The 21,658-nt window shown below is 41.8% G+C and overlaps 1 protein-coding gene across 1 annotated transcript in view; it reads left to right on the top strand.

Moving 5' to 3' along the window:
* Positions 1-18,584, top strand: part of T265_11488 (hypothetical protein) — a gene marked incomplete at both ends in the record, with an annotated part of 135,833 nt that extends 117,249 nt beyond the window's left edge. Inside the window, 3 exons of the mRNA XM_009178154.1 lie at positions 2,054-2,223; positions 7,136-7,276; positions 18,264-18,584. Of these exons, the coding sequence (XP_009176418.1) occupies positions 2,054-2,223; positions 7,136-7,276; positions 18,264-18,584 (632 nt within the window). The remainder of the gene's footprint in view (positions 1-2,053; positions 2,224-7,135; positions 7,277-18,263) is intronic.
* Positions 18,585-21,658: the final 3,074 nt, after the last annotated feature.

Below are 21,658 nucleotides of genomic sequence, written 5' to 3'. Positions count from 1 at the left end.
GTACTTCCATTGTCATGTGGATCATCCCTATTTTTTCTGTTTGAAAACATTAAACATACAGAAGCTAGTTGTAAATAGTATTGAACTACATAAGCGTTTAATCCTGGTGCGGGAGAAATCCATGAATTCGCAAAGCATTACAAGCAATCAAAACAGAGTTTCATGGTTGTAACTATATAACCTCGGCTGCTAGGATCTAAAAGTGGGGTGTATTATTGAGTACCGCAAACAAGCGACACTTCCCGCCCATTGTCCCGATAAAAATGCACGCTTACCAGATTTTAATTTGCCTTCATTACAGATCAGCCAAGTCATTACAATTTTCGCGTAGAAATTCAAGGGTAATCAAGTGCATGCAAAAACGCATTTCTTTAATGTTCCAAATTTTTACCATGCTGTGCTTTACGCCGAAAGCTTAGGAAATATATCAACGCTCATGTCTGCAAACAATTTGGGGGCCCAGAGAACGCGTTTGATCATGCATTTAAATAGACAACTTATAGATTGGGGAGTGATATAATTCCAATGACTGGGAAGCTTTTACACGTGCGTCTACTAGACCAACTCCCAGTTCTGTTCTGAATGAAAGGAATGAGCCTCTCTCTGGACTGAAAAGCTCCTGTGGGCTTGAACGAATACTTTCAGACAACATGGTTTATGATGGAATTAAAAGCAAGATATTTGTAGAAAATAACGTGAGCGGGCTGCGCACATGTACATCAATTTAGTGTGCCATAGATCACCGATACAACAATTGTTCAAGCTATTGGTTTTCACCCAAATTTGATCTTATTTCGAGTACCCCTTGCAAGGAGGCCTTCGACTAAAATGAACAAACGAAAAATTGTGAAGCCTTGACCATGTATATGTGATTACCTGTGTACGGAAGCGGTAAGAATTTACAGACACATAACATATATAACGCGGCAAGTATTCTCATAGCATCTTCCAATTGAAGATAAAGGAAATAATATTATTGTCCGTTGGGCTGCTCATGGTTTTATGCACACAAATTTGTAGTAGTTTTCCTAACCTTGTAACTTGTCCATTGCTTTGCATTCGTCAGATCTTTATAAACAAAATACGTGCATTTTCATTTGAACGCTAAACAACTTTCCGTCATATGGTACACAAATAAAGTTCGGAAAATACCCTCTAAGGAGAAAGCAGTTATAACTAAAAAAGTGAGCCACATGTTTTTAATATAATGACGAAATTCTTCTAGAAAACTATTTTCGGTTGAGTTACGATCAGTCTGACCTGTGATTCATATTTTACTGTGTGTTTATATCTCTGTGGGAAAGTATACACAAGTAGGTTTAGTGATTCGCCTATGAGTGATCCACTGGAGAATACTCTGCATGGAATTTTTACGGCAAAAATTTCATGAGTACTTAAACTGCTTTGTGACCCTCAACACGTGTTGGCAATGCGCCAAGTTCAACCCGTCATGGAAGACACACTGCCGCATAACCCTAAAGTCATAGTCCAACGCTTACCGCGGATAACAAAAGTTTTGAGCATTTTTCTGATGAGGTGCTTCCTCAAGTCTGCTAACCTGTTTTTCCTCACCAGTCCATAGATGATCATTGAACGCCTCATAGATTTGCAACCCAATGAAATGTAACTAGAACCTGGAGTATCCATCCCCGTATTCTTTGGAAACTGGACTCTTGTCTTAAAAGTACGGCTGAAGCTAACAACCGTCTACTTTCCTCTCAGGACATACACACACGTACAGGAATCATGCGTCAGGTAGACGACGCTTTCTATGGTTGTTAGTGGAAACCATCGGTGGAATCCTCAAAACCACGCACTTTGGTGCACCAGTGGAACGGCGGATATTTCTTTTAAAGATGTGAATACTACGTGGCTCCTAGTAACTCCAATGGACGTTGAGGTTCCTTACGGAACTGGTGGAACAGCTTTACGGTGTTTGTTTACAGTGTAGGCGGCGATGATTATCCACGAAAGTTCACTAACACGCGTTAGCATAGTCAGGTTTCTAGAGTAAGACGCATCTGAATTTTCCCTACTGTCCAATAGTTTGTAGATGTTTTCAGTTGGCGTTTTCTAACAAACAACTCCGCCGAGAAGGACTTTGCTCCTGTAAACGGTACAAAATTGATTGCCTATAGTCTAACCGGAGTGATGCTGATATCTCCAGTCGTCATCACTCTAATTAGGGCTGTTTTGTTTATTCAGCTGCGTGATCTCAAGCCGGTAATGCGTAAAAGGATAAGGATAAAGATGATGAGCCGAACGTGCTCAACCAAGAAGGTTGAAAAAACACAAAGCTATGAATAAAACGCTACAGAAATATAAAACGGAGAAATTCGAGACCGCAACATCTCCATTTACCGAGGAGAACGCCCATAATTTAATTGCAACATGTATTTAAACCAGTTGCATACTTATTTATTTATATAGTAGCTTAATATTAGGTGAATGTTAAAAGAGCACGATTAGGCAGAAAATAGCCTCCGCAGAAATTGTCACTACATACTTTGGTATTTACATCTCCGTCCGACTCATCGTGCGGTCTTTTGACTCCCTTCATTAAAATATGTGGCCATTGTTTGGTCAACCATTCTTCCTTGAATCAACCGCAAAGTGTACATGTGTGGATGTACAGCAATTTATTGTGCAGCGTCCGAATAAGGTTTGTCAAGTTACAATTCACGATATTATTAGCGGGGCTATCAGTGATCCGCACTGCATATCGAGTAGATTCACTGTAAACCAGATACTACCGGGGGTTGTTTTATGTTGTGAAAATGCGACTAAGTTATGTAGATAAGCGCTAGCATATTTTCCTTCTCAATTTTGCGCGCACCCATCACAAACCTCAGATCCGGAGGTTTGAATAAACAGATGTGTGTAGTTTTTTTTGGATTCCGGCGAAAATCAGCGAGAAACGTTTTCCAAGCAGTAAATGACTATGGTCAAAATCATGCGTGGTAAATCCGGTTCGCGAATGCGATGCGTGCAAAGGAATACTAGTTTTACGGAAAAAATGGTTGCTTTAGTTTTTCGCCGTCAGAGCGGGAGATTTGATTGCGAGAGAAAAGGACAGAGGTGTGCAAAAGTCTGGCTGATGCAGAAGTTCAAAACATCTGGCTGTCTGTTCATCACTAGTTAGTTGCTGTTGCCCCGCGTAAAGCATACTAATAATCATCATATGAAACCACACCAGGTCGTTCAAAGTTCCGAATGCTTTTACAACAGGGAGAGCACACCTTCTTAGACACGTCGCTGGTCTTCGGACCAGCCACATACTTGGAACCGGAGCTATGCCAGCCGAAGGCGTATACATCTTATCTCTCAATCTGTTTCTTTTTGAAGAGAATTCGTCTTCACTTTACCCATCAGTCTCCTTCCTTTTCTCGAAGATTCTAGAGTGCAACCTAACAATCGGTGCAAAAAGCTGCACGCGCATGTGTCAGTAGTATTCTCCGCAGTGTCCGAGAGCAACCGATACGCCATAATTCGACGCCACCTTTGCGGCCCTCCACAAAATTTTCCGAATTAGTCCTGAACCGTTGAAGAAGTCTGCAGTTACATATGTGAACGAATATTTGGGCAAGGGGTGACATGTCATATCAACATGTATCCACCAGGCCAATTGAAAGGAAAAACAAATTCTTTCACCATAATTCCACTGAAATAGTTCACCGCCTGCAAAGTGAAACTAGGGTGATATCAGAGGAACCAAACGAACAGCAGTAAACGACTGATGACCAGCGAAGTGAGAAATAGTGAATAGTGAACGTTTTGCGCATGTGCCCATTTGTCCGCCAATAGTCACGCTTGCCACATAAAACGGTAAACATCATCTTGACAGGTGATTTCCCTTGAGCAGTATCCCAATGCGACCGTTAGAGCCGCTGTAATTTCTGATTCAATGTAAACTCATATTGTTTTCGGGTATTTGAACTCTTTGCTGACTTCACTTCTGTTGCGTCTCTTATCGTTGATACCTCCGTATTCTGGCCAAAGTACACGTTTCTAGTGAACAGTTAAAAGCGCCGTTCTGCTGAAAACCTTTTTGGTGCCTAGCTGCTTCGCCATCAGAAGGTAGCACTAGGGTAGAACTTCCACGATGCCCAAAACTAGACCGATGAAATCGGTGGCATTTGAACTACAGGCCGTCCTGTTAGCCGATTCGCGCTCAAACCACTTGACCATCTCGCTTCAACGCGCAGGTACAGAAATTGAATTGCTTGCTAAAGGATTGCTCAAACATGTCCTCCTTCATCCTCTAGCCTCAAGGTTGTTTAGCCTAGACTGAGCACAATATGTCAACGCAATCGAATTCTCAACTTATGGAACCTACTCACATTGCATTCAGTTTATACGCTTATGTGTAAGAGTACTAAAACCTAGGCCAGATTCTAAATACCTACAGTCCCTAACATTGTGCTTCCGCTGAAGTTGGCGACCGCATGCTTAGGTTTGTATATGGATTCATGTATAAAACAAATAGGCGTCCTGGCTTTAATCCGAACATCACCAGTCTGAAAAAAACTATTGTGAGTCTGACGACATCCACATGGTAACCAAAAAATGTTTCGAAGTGCAACCACGTTGATGCGGACAGAGGCTGGCCGAGGTTTCCACACAAAACTACAAGTATGCCGCTGAACCTTTGCGACAGTGAAATTTTGTTTGAGTACTGTTTTGGACTACAATCTCTTAATTCCTTCCTGTAACCATGAAACCCATTATGGATGGCCACTTGAACACCTGGTACTTTTGTAAGTTACTCGGAACCGGTTCTCCTAACAATCGCTCACGTAATTACTTCAAACATCCTTCTAAAAACGTTCGGGAATTCCACTGGTCACATCAAATAATCTAAGCCCACTAGTTGGGTTTTTAACGGAGAAAATTCAGAATTATTGGCGATGGAAATCGTTGGAATATTGTGACATATGAACCATCTTGCAGGTTTCAACTTTGATCTACAGACAATTGCTCAAATGATGGTTCCGATTTCTGATGTTGTAACTTGATACAACGATTTACTGTGTAAAAATCATGTAGTAACTACAAATAATGGAAAATGGGAGACCCGGATAACACGTTGTCGTGCGAAAATCTACACACTGTTGGAACTACACGGATAGCGTCAGTGCCAGAATTTAGAAGAAAAGCTGTTTCTTTGGAAATAGGCCGTTAACTCCTGGGGTTTATTTGAGTGATTCTTTCAAAATGATGTTCAACAAGGTAGATATTCTGAAAGTCCACGTAGCCTTCGGCGACCGGCGTCTTTGTAGTAAAACGCAAAAGAAAGCGAATCGGCTCGAAATTTTATTGAACGCGCTGGTACGCTATTGCATAGCTCAAAAGTAGTTCAAATGAGCCAAGCATTTTGCCAAATGTACAATTTGGTTTTGTATAGTAAATGTAGTATTACGGATATACGTTTGGAAGTTAAAATCTGCTTGCCCCCAACACTCGCTCACTAGCGAGTTAAACATTGGTACAAGTGTGTCTACGTCGAACTCTCTAACTACTTTTGTTCTGCTAGTGCTCCGGTTTCGTTCGCTCTGAGATACTACTCCAAGGGCTGATATTCTAAACGATTTTTCGGAGAACAGCGCAATCTCAGAGCGTCCCTGTTAGGTCCCCAGGTCAAATCGCCTTACTTCGCCATAGGGCGTGTTTGCTTAGGAAAAAAGATCGCATGGTTCACCCATATATTGAACTCCGATAAATATGACGGTATTTGCAAAGACTGAGTTGTGCGATTGCAACTACGTGCTTAATTCTCCGGTGAGCTTGTTGACCACAGCGGAAAGTATGAAGTTGATAAATAATCTCAGGTGCCAGAAATAATGTCTGGAACTCCTAATTAAAACAAACTGTAATTTATCATCAACAGAATCGCTTTCGCTAACAATCTTACAAACGCGTTTGTGGCCTTGTTGTGCGAAAATATGTAACTGGTGAACCTGTCAGTTGGTGTGTTCTTAAGCTACGGTGCTTTATGATTAAAATGGAGTTTCCTCCTTAATGATGTGCTGAAGAAGAGAGTCTCTACTCCAAAGTAGGTGTTATAACCAGGAAACAATTAAGAATATTTTCCAGACATTTATGATCATATTTCATGACCCAGTTCGGATAATCCACAATCTTTGGTCTATATCACTGTCAGCACTGGCTTTCCTTTAATTTTTTTTCATTAAAAACTAGGCTCTTCCATCTGTTCCCGGTTGTCCAGCAACCTCACAGTAAACACTGCGAAAATCCCTGCAAGACTTTTGTCCAGGACTACGTATGAGTAGCTTTCCACTGATTATAAAATCTGTGCAGTCGATGATTATGAGCATCATAGTTCCATTTATCACCTCACTTTATGCTTTTGCGTTAAGCTGCTTCTAATTTTGGCATGAATAATTCAACCATATGGACGGGTGCGAAAGTAAATTCTTCGACTACCGACAAACCTTCACATATCGAAGCCATGGTGGCTACTGGTGACCTCAAAATTGATCTGAAGTGACACACGAGCGCACAATTTGTTTATTCAGGAGTCACTACGCAACAAGCTCTGAAATACCGAGAGGCTTCTTATTAGCACGTGTTTCGAAATCTTTATCGAGCCGATCGAAATAGAGATGACAAACAAACAATATCCACAAAATTCAGGCATCGAATTTTGTCAGAATTATTTCAAATGGACGAGCATTTTTATTGATGAATAGAGTGGTTCACAGAGGTTTACAAAAATCAACTCCATCGTTCGAATGCTCATGTTTTCCAGTGTCAGTGGAGTGGGCTGTCAAATCAGCGAAATTGGCGTACGGCGATTTTATTTGCCACAGTTTTGTTTCCGGGAAATTTTGGTAGTTATGGTAAGCAGCTGCTCGTTGGTAACCAATATAGTTGCTGCGGCAACACAGAAAAGACATGGGACTACACATTCAAGGTATTATGAGGAGATACATGCAATACAGGTAATAGTTCGAGTGCGCGATCACCGGTGGTGTCGCGACCGAGCTATCCTGACAGAATTTCCCGTCACCCATATGTCGCGCTTGATGCCCTCATTTAGGGCGCTGTAAATTATTGGCGCAAATGAGTTCGGTTGCAATGGCATTCATAAATCACTACAAAGTCACTGTTTTAGTTCTTCCAACCTGTTCGTTCCGTTCATTTTGGTAAGCGAGAACAGCCTTTCGATCCGCTGTGTTATGGAGCACGCGACCAAGCTAGCGTAATCTATGAGGTTGTCTCAATTGGTTCAATTAACGTTGGCGAGTCAAACCAGGTAAGTTAATGGTTATATTGTGACAAACACAGTCTTCTGACCCATCAGGTTGGTGATTAGAGAATGTATGACGACGCTTTCCGTAAAAATGTTAGTGTACCTGCATTTCGAGCCCAACATCGCTGCCTTGCGGTAGGATTTTTGAAATAAGGACCTTACTTGAGGACCACAATCGCCCTGCTGTCTAGGTGTCAGCACATTGCAGGATCCCTGCTGACGCTTCCTTACTTTTGCATTCACCTCCTGCATTTTGCACCCTCACGCGTTCGAATGTAACAATTTACCTTGCAGGAACCTGCTGCAGGACTGAACGTTTAACCCGCCCTGAATCATACTCAGCCGCTGCTTCTGCACGTCCGCGTTTAGTCAGAAACTTACATGGTTCAAAGTCTCCGAATATACACCTATTTGCGAGAAAATCACTTGGAACTCAGCTGGATCCCTCGGTTTTGATGTTTCCAGGCAACTGAATACACCACTTCAGTTTGCGAATGAGTATTTATTTGCCAATTTCTTGCAATTTGGTTTCAAGTAAAACATAACGTTGACGGTATCTCGGGTACTGCGCCTACCTGATGGGCTCCTAGAAGGGCGAAAGCGGTCGTGGGCTGTAGAGAATTTTCCAGCAACCTAATGAGGAGTGCACGAGAAAATATATGTGTACCAAGATATCTCGAATATGGTAGCGACTGGAACATGGAACACATATTAGCAGTTTTGCTCCACAGACCGACATTTATGTTTATATTGGCATAGGCTTCAAAAATATGTTGCCTTTTGTAAAAAAAACTTGAAAACAACCACTCACTAACCCTGCTTGCAGTGTCAGTCTTGATCTCCGACATTTTGGCTTATTACCCAAGAAAACGCAAAATATTCTCAATCCTTTGCCAGAAAGATTCAAAGCCATCACTGAAGTATTTAAAGCGTATACCAAAGATTTTTACGGAGCCTAAAGCCTACTGTTCTCATACCTTTGCTGACATGGGTGCAAGTAAATGACGGATATTAAATTGTCCTAGTAAGCCATTCGTATGAAGATGGCTTTATCCTGCGTTGTTGTTGGACAACAGAGCCTGGATTCCATGATATTTTAGCGGCGCTTCCTAGGGTAAACTATCGGAAATCCAGTGATCGGTGAACCACTCCCCGTTATGTCGTTGAATATTCTCCCAGTCTATATTTTGCCATTGTTTTCAGAGGAATGGGTCAACATCTGACAGGTACAAAAAAACGTATGCGTTTCTCGGTGGTTTTACGTTTTTTCTGCCCACCAGCTCATTGACAGCTTATTCAGTAGATTTCCGGCTGGTTGCTTGTTTTCTTGGCCGTCAAGTAAGTGTTAAGACCGTGGTGTTATTCAGTTGAGGCACCATTGAAGTAAGGTGCCAAGCGCTCCGTCTTTCCGGGTAGACAGTGATTGTTAGCAATAAAATTACGTTGCACTGGAACTGATATCAAAAAGACGTGTCCAACTGAGTAGCTCACCGAATTGCGCAACGGTTGGCGTTTATTTCCCAAATAATTGCCGTTTGCGAGAACCAGTTTAGAACACTGACCGCACATCAACAGGCTGCATCAGAATGGTTCATTTTTTTCAATAACCGACCGCATTACTTTCTAGTCCAAACTCTGGTAAAGAATAATTGGATGAAGCCGGGAGTGCTCAAATTAAGATGGTTCACAAACACAGACGCAGCATGTGGCCTCACGAAACACCATCGGGTTTTGCAACGCACTTACTTTTGTGGGACAAATTAAATCTCAAATTTTATCTCGCGGTCTACGGCCCAGCCTGCGCAGCAACAAGGGGTCGCGAAACTCACAAGCAACTGGTTTCTTTTGTACGAGTCATTAAACGAGTCTGCGGAAGTTGATGTCAGAAAAATAAACAGGTTTTATTTCATCTAAACAATTATTCTATTCCACTGAGTAGTGCGTTTTCGGTAAGGAACACTAACGTGATTACGCATACGCGACAAATTTTACACCGAAACAAATTCCGTATATAGTCACGAATTTCTTAGGCTCATTTGCAAAAGGAACCTTCATTGAGCCTGTTACATCGACATAAATGGACGCAACATTGTGCTGTAATACAAATTCTGCCTTCAGAACGCGCAAAAACATTCCTTCCACATGTGCATACATGATTTTTTGCTTCACTGAGTGATCTGTGCAGATTTGTTTTAATTTTGATGGCGTGTCGGTGCGGAATTGTTTCCATATTCAGCTTTTTGGATAACCTTCGTTTCAAGGTTTCAACTTCTGCTAATTTTCCTTTTGGATCCAATTTCAATTCGCGTGCCCATGATCATGATATAGCGCAATCGTTCATACATTATTTTTTTCCGAGTTTACATCAAAGCCGCTTGAAAACAGAGGTGCTTCTTCCGAGTCTGCGGAAGTTGATGTCAGAAAAATAAACAGGTTTCTCACGTGAGAACGGACATGAGCTGCTGCAGGATGTCGCCATTTGAGCTTCTGCTTCCATGCATCTGACAAGAAATATTTGTCACTTCTTACAAAACATTTAGCCCATCTCATAACGTTTCTTGCGTCCTATCGCACTGTGCCATCAGTATCCATGCGTTTTCATGTTCTATGATTACAACCTATACCATATAACTAAGCTTTTTCAAAGTTTTTCCCAGACTACTGTTTATCCAGCAACTAAAAAGGGGTATTAGAAGTGATCCTCAGAAACCTAACTGGATCAAATCACAGCTCTACGGAGTATCCTGATTGAACTTGCAAACATGTCGGAACCATACCTAATGCTGACGTGCGTATTATTATATTAGTTTTCCAAAGTCCTGACTGCCACTTGGCAGTGAACGGTTCCCTCGCTAGGCACTTATTTACAAAGCAGGCGACATTCACTATAAAGTATCAAATACAAGTAAATCAGCAGCAATTTGTCATTTTCCATTGAGATGTCCAATTAGACCGACCCTAGTTGCGTCCATTCGATATGTGGCAACCGAGGAATGAGCGAGCACGCCAGAATTATCCCGGCTTCTGTGGTATGGAAAAGGGTGGCATGACACCAAATTTTTCATTAGGTTGTTGCCGTTGAAACTGCCACCCAGTTACTTAACTCGGAACCTCACACATATTAGTAACCAAAAACTTGGTATTGTTACGCTACACCAAAAGTGGTTTAACTTTCGACCTAGGTAGTCTGCTAACTTTGGACTAGAGCGTGCATCTGAGATAATTGGTACCTGTTTCAAATGAGTATCAAGGGAGATGAACTTTGATTACGGTAACTGGGTGAATACCTGCAGGATACAATCCCCTTTAAGTCTATCGTTTGGGTAACCTGGCTCTGTCAAGTTTGTAGAAAAAATGAAAAACCTGACCCATAAGATTTGCAAATAGAAGAACTTCAGGCGCCCTCAAAAATGGCGATGATTCATATTCAACATGGTGGCCTTTTTAAGGATCTCTCACCTGGAATTCGCTAACCTGCTATTATTTATAATTGCCGGTTTGCAGGTGGATAGGGGTGAATTGGAAATAATTGAATGATTAAATGCAACCTCTTTATCCGGGCTTTTTTTGCATTGCACCACGTATCTATGTTTACCCTGCAGTTGCGGTTCGGCACTTAATGCCAAGCGCCATACTCTCGTTTAGAGGTAGCATTTCCAAATAGTATATTCTGCATCATACCTTTTTCGAATTTTTACATCTAAAATCCACCTTTTCTTATCTCCCGTGTGGTCTTTTAATGAAAATATCTACCCAGTAGAAGTAACACGACAATGGCCACCACGTTCGATCATGCTGTTCACCGAGCATCATCTAGCAGTGTGAGTGCATTAGGGTTCGTTTTACATAAACGGCTGAACTAAGCTAACCAGCTTGAAATCAACGAGGTCAACTTTGAATCTACGAAATGAACTACTTGTATATGATGATCTTAGGTCACATCATCACCATCATCGACAGAATGTCATAAATGGTCAACGTCTACGCTTAAACGTAGGTCTAATAAAATTCGCGATTTACTATTGCCTAAGACGGTTGAACTTCCAACACAAAAATGTTTATTCATGAGCATTGCGGTGGTCCTCCCGGCGGATCAATTTTGCCTTTCAAATTTGTGGACTTGAGCAGCAAACCGGAAGCCCTGTGAGCACAAATGCAAGGCCAACCACATCTATTTGGTTCTATTTGTAATCATTCATTGCAAAATTGGTGCAATTTGCAAACTTCCTTATCACCATCATACATGTTATTGAAACATTTTTTAAATAAATTACAAACTACACAAACAACCTTGTATAACGGAAAACGAGACATTAAGAGCACACACATGGCGGGTGATATTTTGGGGCAATCGCAGATTGTGTGACGTAGAAACATTGCGAACTTGGTTAGTGCGCTGTGGTTGCAGAATTATACGGTCCAGTTACTTGCAAGGAATGACGGCGGCGGTATGTGTAGAAATATGCCTCACGAGAGCGACGAGCATTTCGGTGATGTAATGCGGCAGCCGCATTTTTACAGGTATCCTACAAAACCAAATTTTACTTTTTCTAACAGATTGTTCAAAAATATTGGGCAGTATATTCAATCAATATGGAAAACGGTGCATAGGGTGTGTAACAATTTCCAGCAATTATTTAATGAGGATGAATTGATACCGTTCTTGTGGTACAGCGCTACTAATAACTATGGGTAACATGAGAGAAAATTTGCAAACTGTCCATTGTGGTTTTCGGGATTAGTTGGAGCCCTAAATTTCACGCTGAACATGAGAGAAATTCTGTAAACTGTCCATTTTGAGATTCCTTGGAGCCCTAACTTTTACGCTACTAGTGTCTTATATAGCCACGGCTGAAGGGAAGCGAAATAATTTCCAAAATATATATTGGTGTTAGTCTGCTAAATTATCTAAGAACATCTACTAAAATTCAAAAAAATATTCTGTTTAAGAACAAAGTGAAACTTAGATGCTAAAGCATATCGGATGGAAAAGAACAAGGGTACATTGGATTTCGGCCAAGCCACGGATGGTTGCATTATTCACAGTTCTTTCACGTTCTTTGACGTGCGATTTCCGTAATATCATGCAGCTATGCAAGTGCAAAGGACCGTTTTTGAGGAATTTATCGCGCATGCTTGAAATAATGTAAAGTTAAAGCCTGCTTGATAATGCATTGCCTGGTTTTGCCAGATACGTTGTCGTCAAAAATACATTGCTAAATTTATAAATTCTACTTTGAAAGTTTCGTCTCATTTCACATTCCCTTTCAGTAACTTGACGTCCGTTGGAGTGTCATTAATCTATAAATATGAAATATAATAAAGTTTCAATGGTGTGTGGATAATGAGTATAAGTCTAACAATCCGATATCAATAAAATAAAATAACGACTCGCATAACGTTTTGCATTTAATTGTTTAATGACAACTGATAACATTTCACGTTTGCAAAGCTCACTGTACCTGGTAGGCCTATATGAGAAACAATGTTGTGGGGCACATTTTTAAAATCATTCCCCACGAGTTTTGTTTGAAACGCGCCGGAGTACGCAATTTACCCCACCGAGAAATGTGAAATTTACGACAGCATTTATTAGTATGTCGCCCTTGTTTGAATAACGGAGTCATTTTAAAGAATTAATAATATATCGGAAACGTTGAACTATCATCTACTGTGGTAATAAAATAACTCACTAGATCGAAAATACCGAGCCTTTGTTAGGAATCAGTTGTGTTACGAAGAAATTTGTTGATTGATTAACGGAGTCATTTTAAAGAATTAATGACACATTGGAAACGTTGAACTATCATCACCTGTGGTAATAAAGTAACTCACTAGATTAGTAGCTCGAAAATATGGAGCCATTTTTAGGAATTAATTGTGCTACCAAGAAATTTGTGCTGAGTTGAACCAAAATATTGACGTTTGTTCTCTGGTTAGAAGGGATATGCATAGATTAATTATGGTTTACAATTTATGATCAATGGGTTGTCCCAGTGGCCTAGTTGCTCTTGCGTGTTTCTACTTCTCAGTCACGCTCTGGTCATGCGGCAGTAGGTACACATCACTTCTGAGACAGAAAAGCACTTCATTAGTTGTTTTTGCTGATGTAATATATTAGACTAATTTGGCGCGTGATGCAAATTTTTGCTTGTAGAGCATTACAGGCAGCCAAACTATGCAAGGTGTTACCCGCGACAATCTGGCCTAAGTTGCGCTTTACGGATCAAAGGCGAAACTTTCATGAAAGCCAACGAAGTTAAGGAAAATTTCTCCTCTCGGTTTCCACGGAATATTACAACACTGTCCTATCAACACTTACAGTTTTATTCAAGTAAAGAGAAACTCTTTTGGGATAGGGGATATCAAATTAATTCTCATTGCACACGATGAAATTATTGTTAGAAATACTTAATCTAGTTTTTGAGGGAAAATAAAAATAATAGGTTGATTTTCAGTTAGAAGAAATACGTATACATTTAAATCAATTGGACAATTTTTGAATTATCATCAAAAGTTAACTGTGTTCCCTATGCCTACTATTAATTATCAGATTGCCTTGTTTCAGCGCCTTGTTTCGCAAAAATTCATTGTTACGCACGCTTTTATATGGGTTCCCTGGTTGTTCAGGAACACTGTGAACAATGGTGAGTTTTGTTTAAGCACGTTGGGTGAAGGTAAAATACTGCTGTCAGGATGGTGGCAACTCTTCAAAAGTTATCGGGGGAATATGAAACTGCCACACTATTTCGAGTTAGTTAGCAAGGCCAGCTAATATATCCAACTCAAACTCTACATGCACACAATGGTACCATGCAATTATTTCAAGGCGGAAATCATTCTGTTATTACGAATTTTAAATCACGTTTAATGTGGCACTTTCCGTCTTCTTCATGCGAACGTGACCGAGGAGTGTTACAAATGCCCCAAATATGCAGTAAACGTTTGCTGTCTCACCTTATGTTCGTCCACCAAAAATATCGCCTCATTTTTTGTCATTCTACTTTGAGGAAAATCGGCTTGCGCACAAAGTTCTGGTATCAACAGTGTTGAAATTCATATGTCGAGGTTGGACCTGGATAGAGCGAGGCTGGGACAACAGGCGTTTAAATAAAGGGATTTGCCCCACAATTTTTAAAACGTCTTATTTTGTCAGCGGAAAACCTAATGGTCATCAGACTTACACATATTTACCGGTATAGTGTGAATGACTAGTACAAACTCTCTGGCTGGCACGAGGAAGGTCACTACAAACAGAACTTTGCTAGAGGAAATATGAACAACCATCGGGCGAAATTCATATGAGGGTTTTCTATATCAACAAAATACGGGATATATCTGCCTCATTTCGGCAAAGAGCGTGATGAGTAGAGAGTTGTTCATCTGTATTCCACATTTATGCACTCGTTCAGTTAAATATATGCGATCAGGCTGGGCATTTTGGAGCATTCTGATTATAATAGTTTCACCAATGATGGGAAAACAACCTGATTGATTAAATACGCTTGACCATTTGACCAAATATTTGAAGATTCCATTACTTCCCTTTTCCAAACTTATCACAGCTCTAATGAAATTTTTCGTTCGAAATGGCTATTACATCCAGTAAAATCAATCAACCTATGCCAGTTTATAGAGTGAGAGACCTAATTAGCATTGGTATGTTGGAACCCCGTTAAGAGCAACATGGGTGTAAAAATGATGCAAAGGTACGACCAATTGTTCAACAAGTTTCGGTTCGGTACTCGCTGAATAACGCACTTCTTGCTGGTTATTATGTTATCTCAATAGTTTTTTAATTAAAGTTCCTTGTATGAAAGAGTAAGATTGTGGAGGCATATTTTTCTATGATTAGTACTTCCGGATGTTTAGTTTCAAGGTTCGTCAACAATTAACGTCCAAATATTTACGCTGATCCTTCTCGCCTTGAAAAGAACTAATGTCGCATTATTCGACATCCATAATGACTTTCATGCAGTCGTGTTGAAGCATCTTTATCTGGTCCAGGATATTCTCTCTCACTAAATTTCCGTCATTCGAAAACCTAAAAAATTTTGAAGACCGATATCACTGAAATATTTTGTGTGATGTGCTATAACTCAAAAAATCGATATCTTGAGCTCCTAGGATCAATCTTTTGCAGTGTTGAAAAAAAGTGCACCCAACCGCCTGCAGATTGGTGAAATATTCTCACAAATGATAAAAAGCTGGCCGATTGTTTGTCGACTAATAAATTCTGAAATGTTTCACCCAATGTCGTGCGAATGAGTATGAAGTACCTTGCTCCCGAAAAACTCAGTCTAAGAGGAACGAGGGGATTAAAAGCACAGTCTTCTTCTTAATGTCGTCCATAAAAGTAACGTGTATCATCATCATCGACGGTGTGAGATCAGTGTTCAAAACTTATGCTTCGATGCCGTGCAACCGTGATTTATTTGAACGCCTTGTTCTGATTACCAGAATGGAGGTTGACGGGGAAGGAAATCGGTGCTACCATACTACAAATATAAGGATATGCCTACACCTCCGAACACTCAGGCGATTTGGATAGGAGCTGACAACAAGATCTTCAACAACATTGGTTACCGCCATCAACTAAGAGCAGTGACGATCACGCGGTACCCGTTTCGGAAGGCGAGTAGCACCGACATAACCGGAAGGCTTTTTAATCTTCACAGCCCTCCGGCAGGTCAAGAATCGGCCACCTCTCTGATTGCGGATCACTGTGTTGAGCATGGCAAACAGCAATCTTTACGGCGATCTAGGCCAACGCACCCGATGTCCCAACCAACGAAGCTTATGGTTCTGTAAAAATTTTGTTCAATAGACGTTCCAGCTGCACAACCGAAAATTCGCCTTCTAATCGCCTCGTTACGGTTTGACCGACACCAACACACACAAGCAATTTTTTGGGACAACAATTGTCATACACCTGAAGATGTCGCAGTTGCCGCCGCCCGAAAATTCAAGCCTCACAGCCATAAAACTATACGACCTGCACTGCACCTTGATATACAAGTCTCCTGAGATTCAAGGATAAGTTTTTGACGCAATCGGTTTCTCAAATTAGCTCTCGCGATCTCGATCCTTGCAGATGCCTGCGATCACCCCATCTGCCACACTACAATCATAACCGATACAGCTTCCAAGTTACGTAAAACGTTCCAGAACATTAGATGCTTCCCCCTAGATCGTAGGTGGAATGTTCAGTACCCGCATGTCCAAAAGCATAGTCCAACTATTTGTGAGTGCAAAGTACATGCCGAAGGATGGAAGAAATGTCTTCGGTTCATCCAGTAAGACTTGCGCTCTCCCCTCTTCAGACGTGGGAATGGTGTCATCCGCATATTCCAGATCGACAAGGTTTTCTTGACAGTCTAGGAATATCGCGTTATGGAGACATTCGCGACTTAATCAATCACAAAATTAAATAGAACGTGGAGAGGGTGCATCAACGGCGGACACAACTTTGTGTAGGGAACCTCTTTTAGAGACTTCGCCGTATACCAAACCACGCCCGGAAATCTGGGGATACAAAGAGTGTATTATGCGAATGTACGTTCGGGGCGTTCCTTGATGGGCAACAGAGCGGTCAATCGATTTAAGAGCTCCCAACACATCCAGTAACACTAGCATTTAGGCTCTTTTGTTTCCACCACATAGCGGTGTGGAAACTTTCGGTCGATGCAAACCATGCCAGGCCAAAATCCCGTTTGTTGCGCTCGAGTCAGTGTCCCACGAGACACCGTAAGGCTACAAAGCACAAGGGACGCAAACACTCGTCACGGCCTGGGTCTAGCTGATCCTCGTGTGGTTGCAACACTAACTATGCGCCTATTTTCGAAAATTAGCACTCAGAAACCGTGTTTAATTATAGGGACAGGCTCCTTCTCCAAATGCTATCAAAAATCAGGCAAGCTCTGACTGGGCACTTCTCCCTCATCATTGAGCAACAGGATTAGGTGGCCAACGGGGCCAGAGGCTCGGTGGGGCTTCAGAACACATATGCAGTCACATCCTCCGAAGACTTACGTGTTTCTACTTCGGCCGTCCAGAGTGCTAGTTTGCCTGTGGATTGTAGATGAGTGCTGGCTGGGGGCCATGACGATTGTTAGTCGAATTATTTGGTTCAGTGTTTGTCCACTAAAATATACTTCGGGAATTATCGGTTTTCTTGGCCTCTTCCATCTCCTTTGCTTTTTGTGCCCACCACACTTCACGGTTTGCAAATTTGCCTTCACTCGGCGTTTGATAATTCGTCTAACAAAGTTATGCTGCGGGCCGGACTTGGTATTTCTCTTAGACTTAGGCGAAGCTGCCACTCGGTGTGATGTCTAGCGCTTGAGTGCGCCTGATGGTGCCGTGCCAAAGGGGGGATTAGCAGCACAGTGCGAAGAGGTGAGGATCCTCTTACAGTATGTGATCACATCTGATAGTGGAGCGTTTAGAACAGACTCTTAAACACGATTATGGCCAGATCATCTTACAGTTGCCAGGCGATTTGTCCGCTCACTAGGCGGCCCTGGAAAACATACGGAGAAGCGACCTTGAATGAGCACGTGGTCGAAATCCAAAAATGTGTTGTAAAACGATTGGCAGTCAAATAATGATCCAAGATATAGGGTCGGTATTTGATATTCGGTTTGAGTCTGAAGCCGATCAGTCGTTGGAAGGCAACATGTGGCCAGACGATTCGTTTATTTTGGAAGATGGTGTGCATCAAAATAAGCTGTGATCAGTGCACAGCTAAAGCAATGGTTCAGCGTTATCCATACTTATCGAGTCCAATACACGATGACGAGTTACGTTAAGCCAGCCCAATTCTGCATTCAAATCTCCGACAACGGCCACGATGTCTGAGCTTTTAGCTCACTGCAGCAGAGCGTAATAAAACCTATATTTGAAGGCACCAAATCTCCAGTCAGTTTGGGCGCAGGTAAGAACGATAAAGAAACGTCTATCAAATTCTAGTTTTTAGTCTCAACTACAGACAATGTCAGACGAACCACGTAAAGACGACTATCAATGGATATCCAGTCAAGCAAGGACACTTCCAACAACCACTACACATCACGCTGCAGCGGCATATGCATCCCCGGTGTTGCGTAGCCGGAAGCGGGTGCAGAATAAAAAGGAGGTCACCTCAATCGCCGTGCCTGCAACTCGACTTCTTGTTCTCAAGACACAGCACACAGCAGCGTCAAGCGAGTCCAGTGTGAGAGCAAGGGCTGCTTGTTGCCCTGGTTGCTTCAGTGTGAGAACACTGAAGGAGGCGAGAAAGGCATGGATTGAGGCCCTCAGATTCATTTGAAGGGACCTGACGATGTCAGTGACATTTGACGAGCGAATGTCACAGGCGAAACCGATGCAGGTTGAATGGACTCATCGGATATAAGCGCTAGGTCTGCAGGGGAATTTTATTGTCGGGGTGGAAAGAGGGGGAAGCAAAATGTGTAAAAGAGCAATGGAGACTGCAGCAGTAACCTGTTTTATCTAATGAGCCGTGCTGTATGCAGCAAACAATGCGACCCGACTGATGGCGTCACGCAACGTCCGATCAAGCGACAGATTAATTTGTGCGCACTTCATGGTTGCACATGGACTGCGATATTTTCATGGGGCCCACGCCCAAACATGATGGCGATAAGGGTATTCAACCAGAGTGACACAAAAGCTCAATCTCACGGCAGTGATATTTGGCGCAAATGCACTATCATTTCTACGGAACATGTCGCCACATGTTCCAACACACAATCTGGTGGACCAGGTGACTGTGTTTGTCAGACCTCTAGCCCCCGACCAACCTGGTATGAGAGACCCGCCGAATGTTGCGGAGACAATCGCTGTATAGCGATGAGGTCGATGAGGTGCTCAAAGCGTCATACGGCGGTAAGTTCCAGATTCTTGGGTGACTGTTCAGTTGGCTTTGAAGTTTTGATGATGATGCTTGTGAAAATTAATTGACGCTCAACGACATATTTGTTCGAATTGTATTGAAAAGGGAATAAATCTGTCTGTGCAGTTGAGTGCTAGCCTGGTCTTCTGAAGGCAAGTCCTACAATATTCGAAAAACTGTCAAGTCAGACACTTAGGTGTAATCATGGAAATTCTATTCACTAAAAGTGACTAAAGTGCATGGAAATCGGGGTTTAATTGAAGTCAATTCTTTCTGCTATAGTATAACTGCTGAATTGGATGAGGAAGCGCAAACTGCTCGTTGAGCAAAACTGCAACGCCTCGAGAACGCTCCACTTCCCTTTGGCCAGAATCGATGGGATGGCTGACTCCTCTTGTGAGTTAGCGTGTCACATGCGACGAAATGTATTGGTATCCTGAACGTACAGAAGACAGGAGTCGCCCTCCGGTCAAGATGCCGGGCAGTAACCTTCGATCAAATGCCAGGGAATCATCGCAAGTAAGCAGAAGTTCAGCAGAGGATTTCGAGATTAACATGGCGGAATCCACCGTATGCTTATGTTTTTCCTCAATAAATGGTTTAGTCAAAGCATTCATATGTTAACAGTTGGGCCGAGGTAAGTTGGTGTGCATGGTGAGCCAGCCAACCACGAAGCAAACACGAATCTTGCGTTGGTGAATTCGGTGAAAACAAATCTTGTGAAATCTGAATTGCTCTCTAGGCGCAAACGTTAGTGCGAGTGTTATTTTGACCAACGGACACTGGAATAATTTTCTCAACTTGAGCGTCACGAAATCCTTATTAAAGCTGGTTAGAACTACCGAGAAGATGCTAAGTGATTTGTATTGTATATTATCAAAATTTCTTAGACGATGTAAACTAAAAAGCGTGGCTAGATCATTCCGGCGTTGCTTACTGGCGCTGACGCCGAGCAACATATTGGAGAACACTAGGATTTTAAATTGAAAGCCTGCGTATGTCTGGATAATCCCTGGAGGGATAACAGTTAAGCGTCGCGCATTTTATTTTCGCGAATCCATCATCCTGAAATGCACATGATTGTTCCGTAATGCTTTAATTGGCTATGCTAGTCTTGTAACTCATCTCCATTCATGTCATTTTCTACTTGCGGCCGCGCTTGCACAATTGTTGTCAGGTCAACTTTTCTGCAATCCGGTAGCAACTTGAATGTTGGTATATATTTGCCCTTCGGTACGGCAGGTTGATGAAACGGCACAACATGCCTCTCTGTTTATTTTAATTTGCGCAACTCTCGTGCATGATATATAATATTGCGAGAAGCGATTGAGCTCGATATTACAAGTTTTCCTAGGAAAACCAAGTACTTTCATAAAACATTTCGAAAAAAATGACAACATCATAATGCTACATGGCGAACTTTCTACACAAGAATATGCGCTTTAGAATGAGGTACCGGTTGGCAACTAAAGAATGAAACGAAGGAATGCGATGCAATGCTATATCAGCCGGGAAGTTTAGGATAGTTGGAATCGTTCGATCACACTAAAGTCATCTATTGCCGCCTTGTAAAAATAAACATTGATACCGTAGCCCCTCTCAGGTGAAATAATTTTGCAGAGTTCATTATGGTAATTTTGGATCGCCGGGCAGTGTGAGCTGCATTTGAATGCGCCTTAATTGTATATTTTCGGAAATACCGGGTGTCAGTTTAACGTTTTGTCTGGCAGGTGGACAAGGACCTTCCATAATCCAAGATCATTTACGTAGATAGACAGCTAAGGCGGGCTCCCAATTCACCTAAATCCGGCAACAATGTGAGTAAGCATGTGCGTTATTGTGAACAATTTGGATATCGCCGTTTCAGATTATCGGGTGAAACAAATGAGGATAACTAGTTTGACCAGATCGAGAAGACTGGTCTCTACCGTTCGCGCTTTTATTAAACCCAGTATACCGCCGAGGGTTTTTCGTAGGACACAGGAAATCCGTTGCTTGTCTTAGCGCGAACACTACCGAGATGCCCAAAACTTGTGCCCGAAAACTGCTAATTTCATTGAAAGGAAATCCAGATTGAAGAGTATAGTATATTATGTTACGAATGTTATATTCTACATTAAATTTAGCAGTCATTTCAAGAACATGCTTCAGCTAGCTATTGAAGGAACGTGGTCCTCTTGGACCCCGTTGCCTTCTTATTAATATTTTAGTGTAATAACTCCACTTGTTTGGTTACTAATATGTAGTGAATTAGTCTACTTATGAGGAGCTTCTTTCGCGATATTCACCGCGATATTCACCGCAATATTCACCGGTCCATTGTCGGGCAGTTTCATTCAGTGCTTTCCACCCTTGCATATTTCCCCAATGTTTAGCCGCAGCGGATCGTGATGCTCTAGTGAATGCCGGCCATTCGCTTGTAGCAAAATTGAAGTTATTTTCATGTAATATGCACGTGATTCCAAACGGTTTAAGTATGCATCATCAAA

The sequence above is a fragment of the Opisthorchis viverrini genome, assembly GCF_000715545.1.
Source record: "Opisthorchis viverrini unplaced genomic scaffold opera_v5_506, whole genome shotgun sequence".
NCBI lineage: Eukaryota > Metazoa > Platyhelminthes > Trematoda > Opisthorchiida > Opisthorchiidae > Opisthorchis > Opisthorchis viverrini.
Note: the sequence above shows the minus strand (reverse complement) of the source record. Positions and strands in the feature narration are given on the sequence as shown.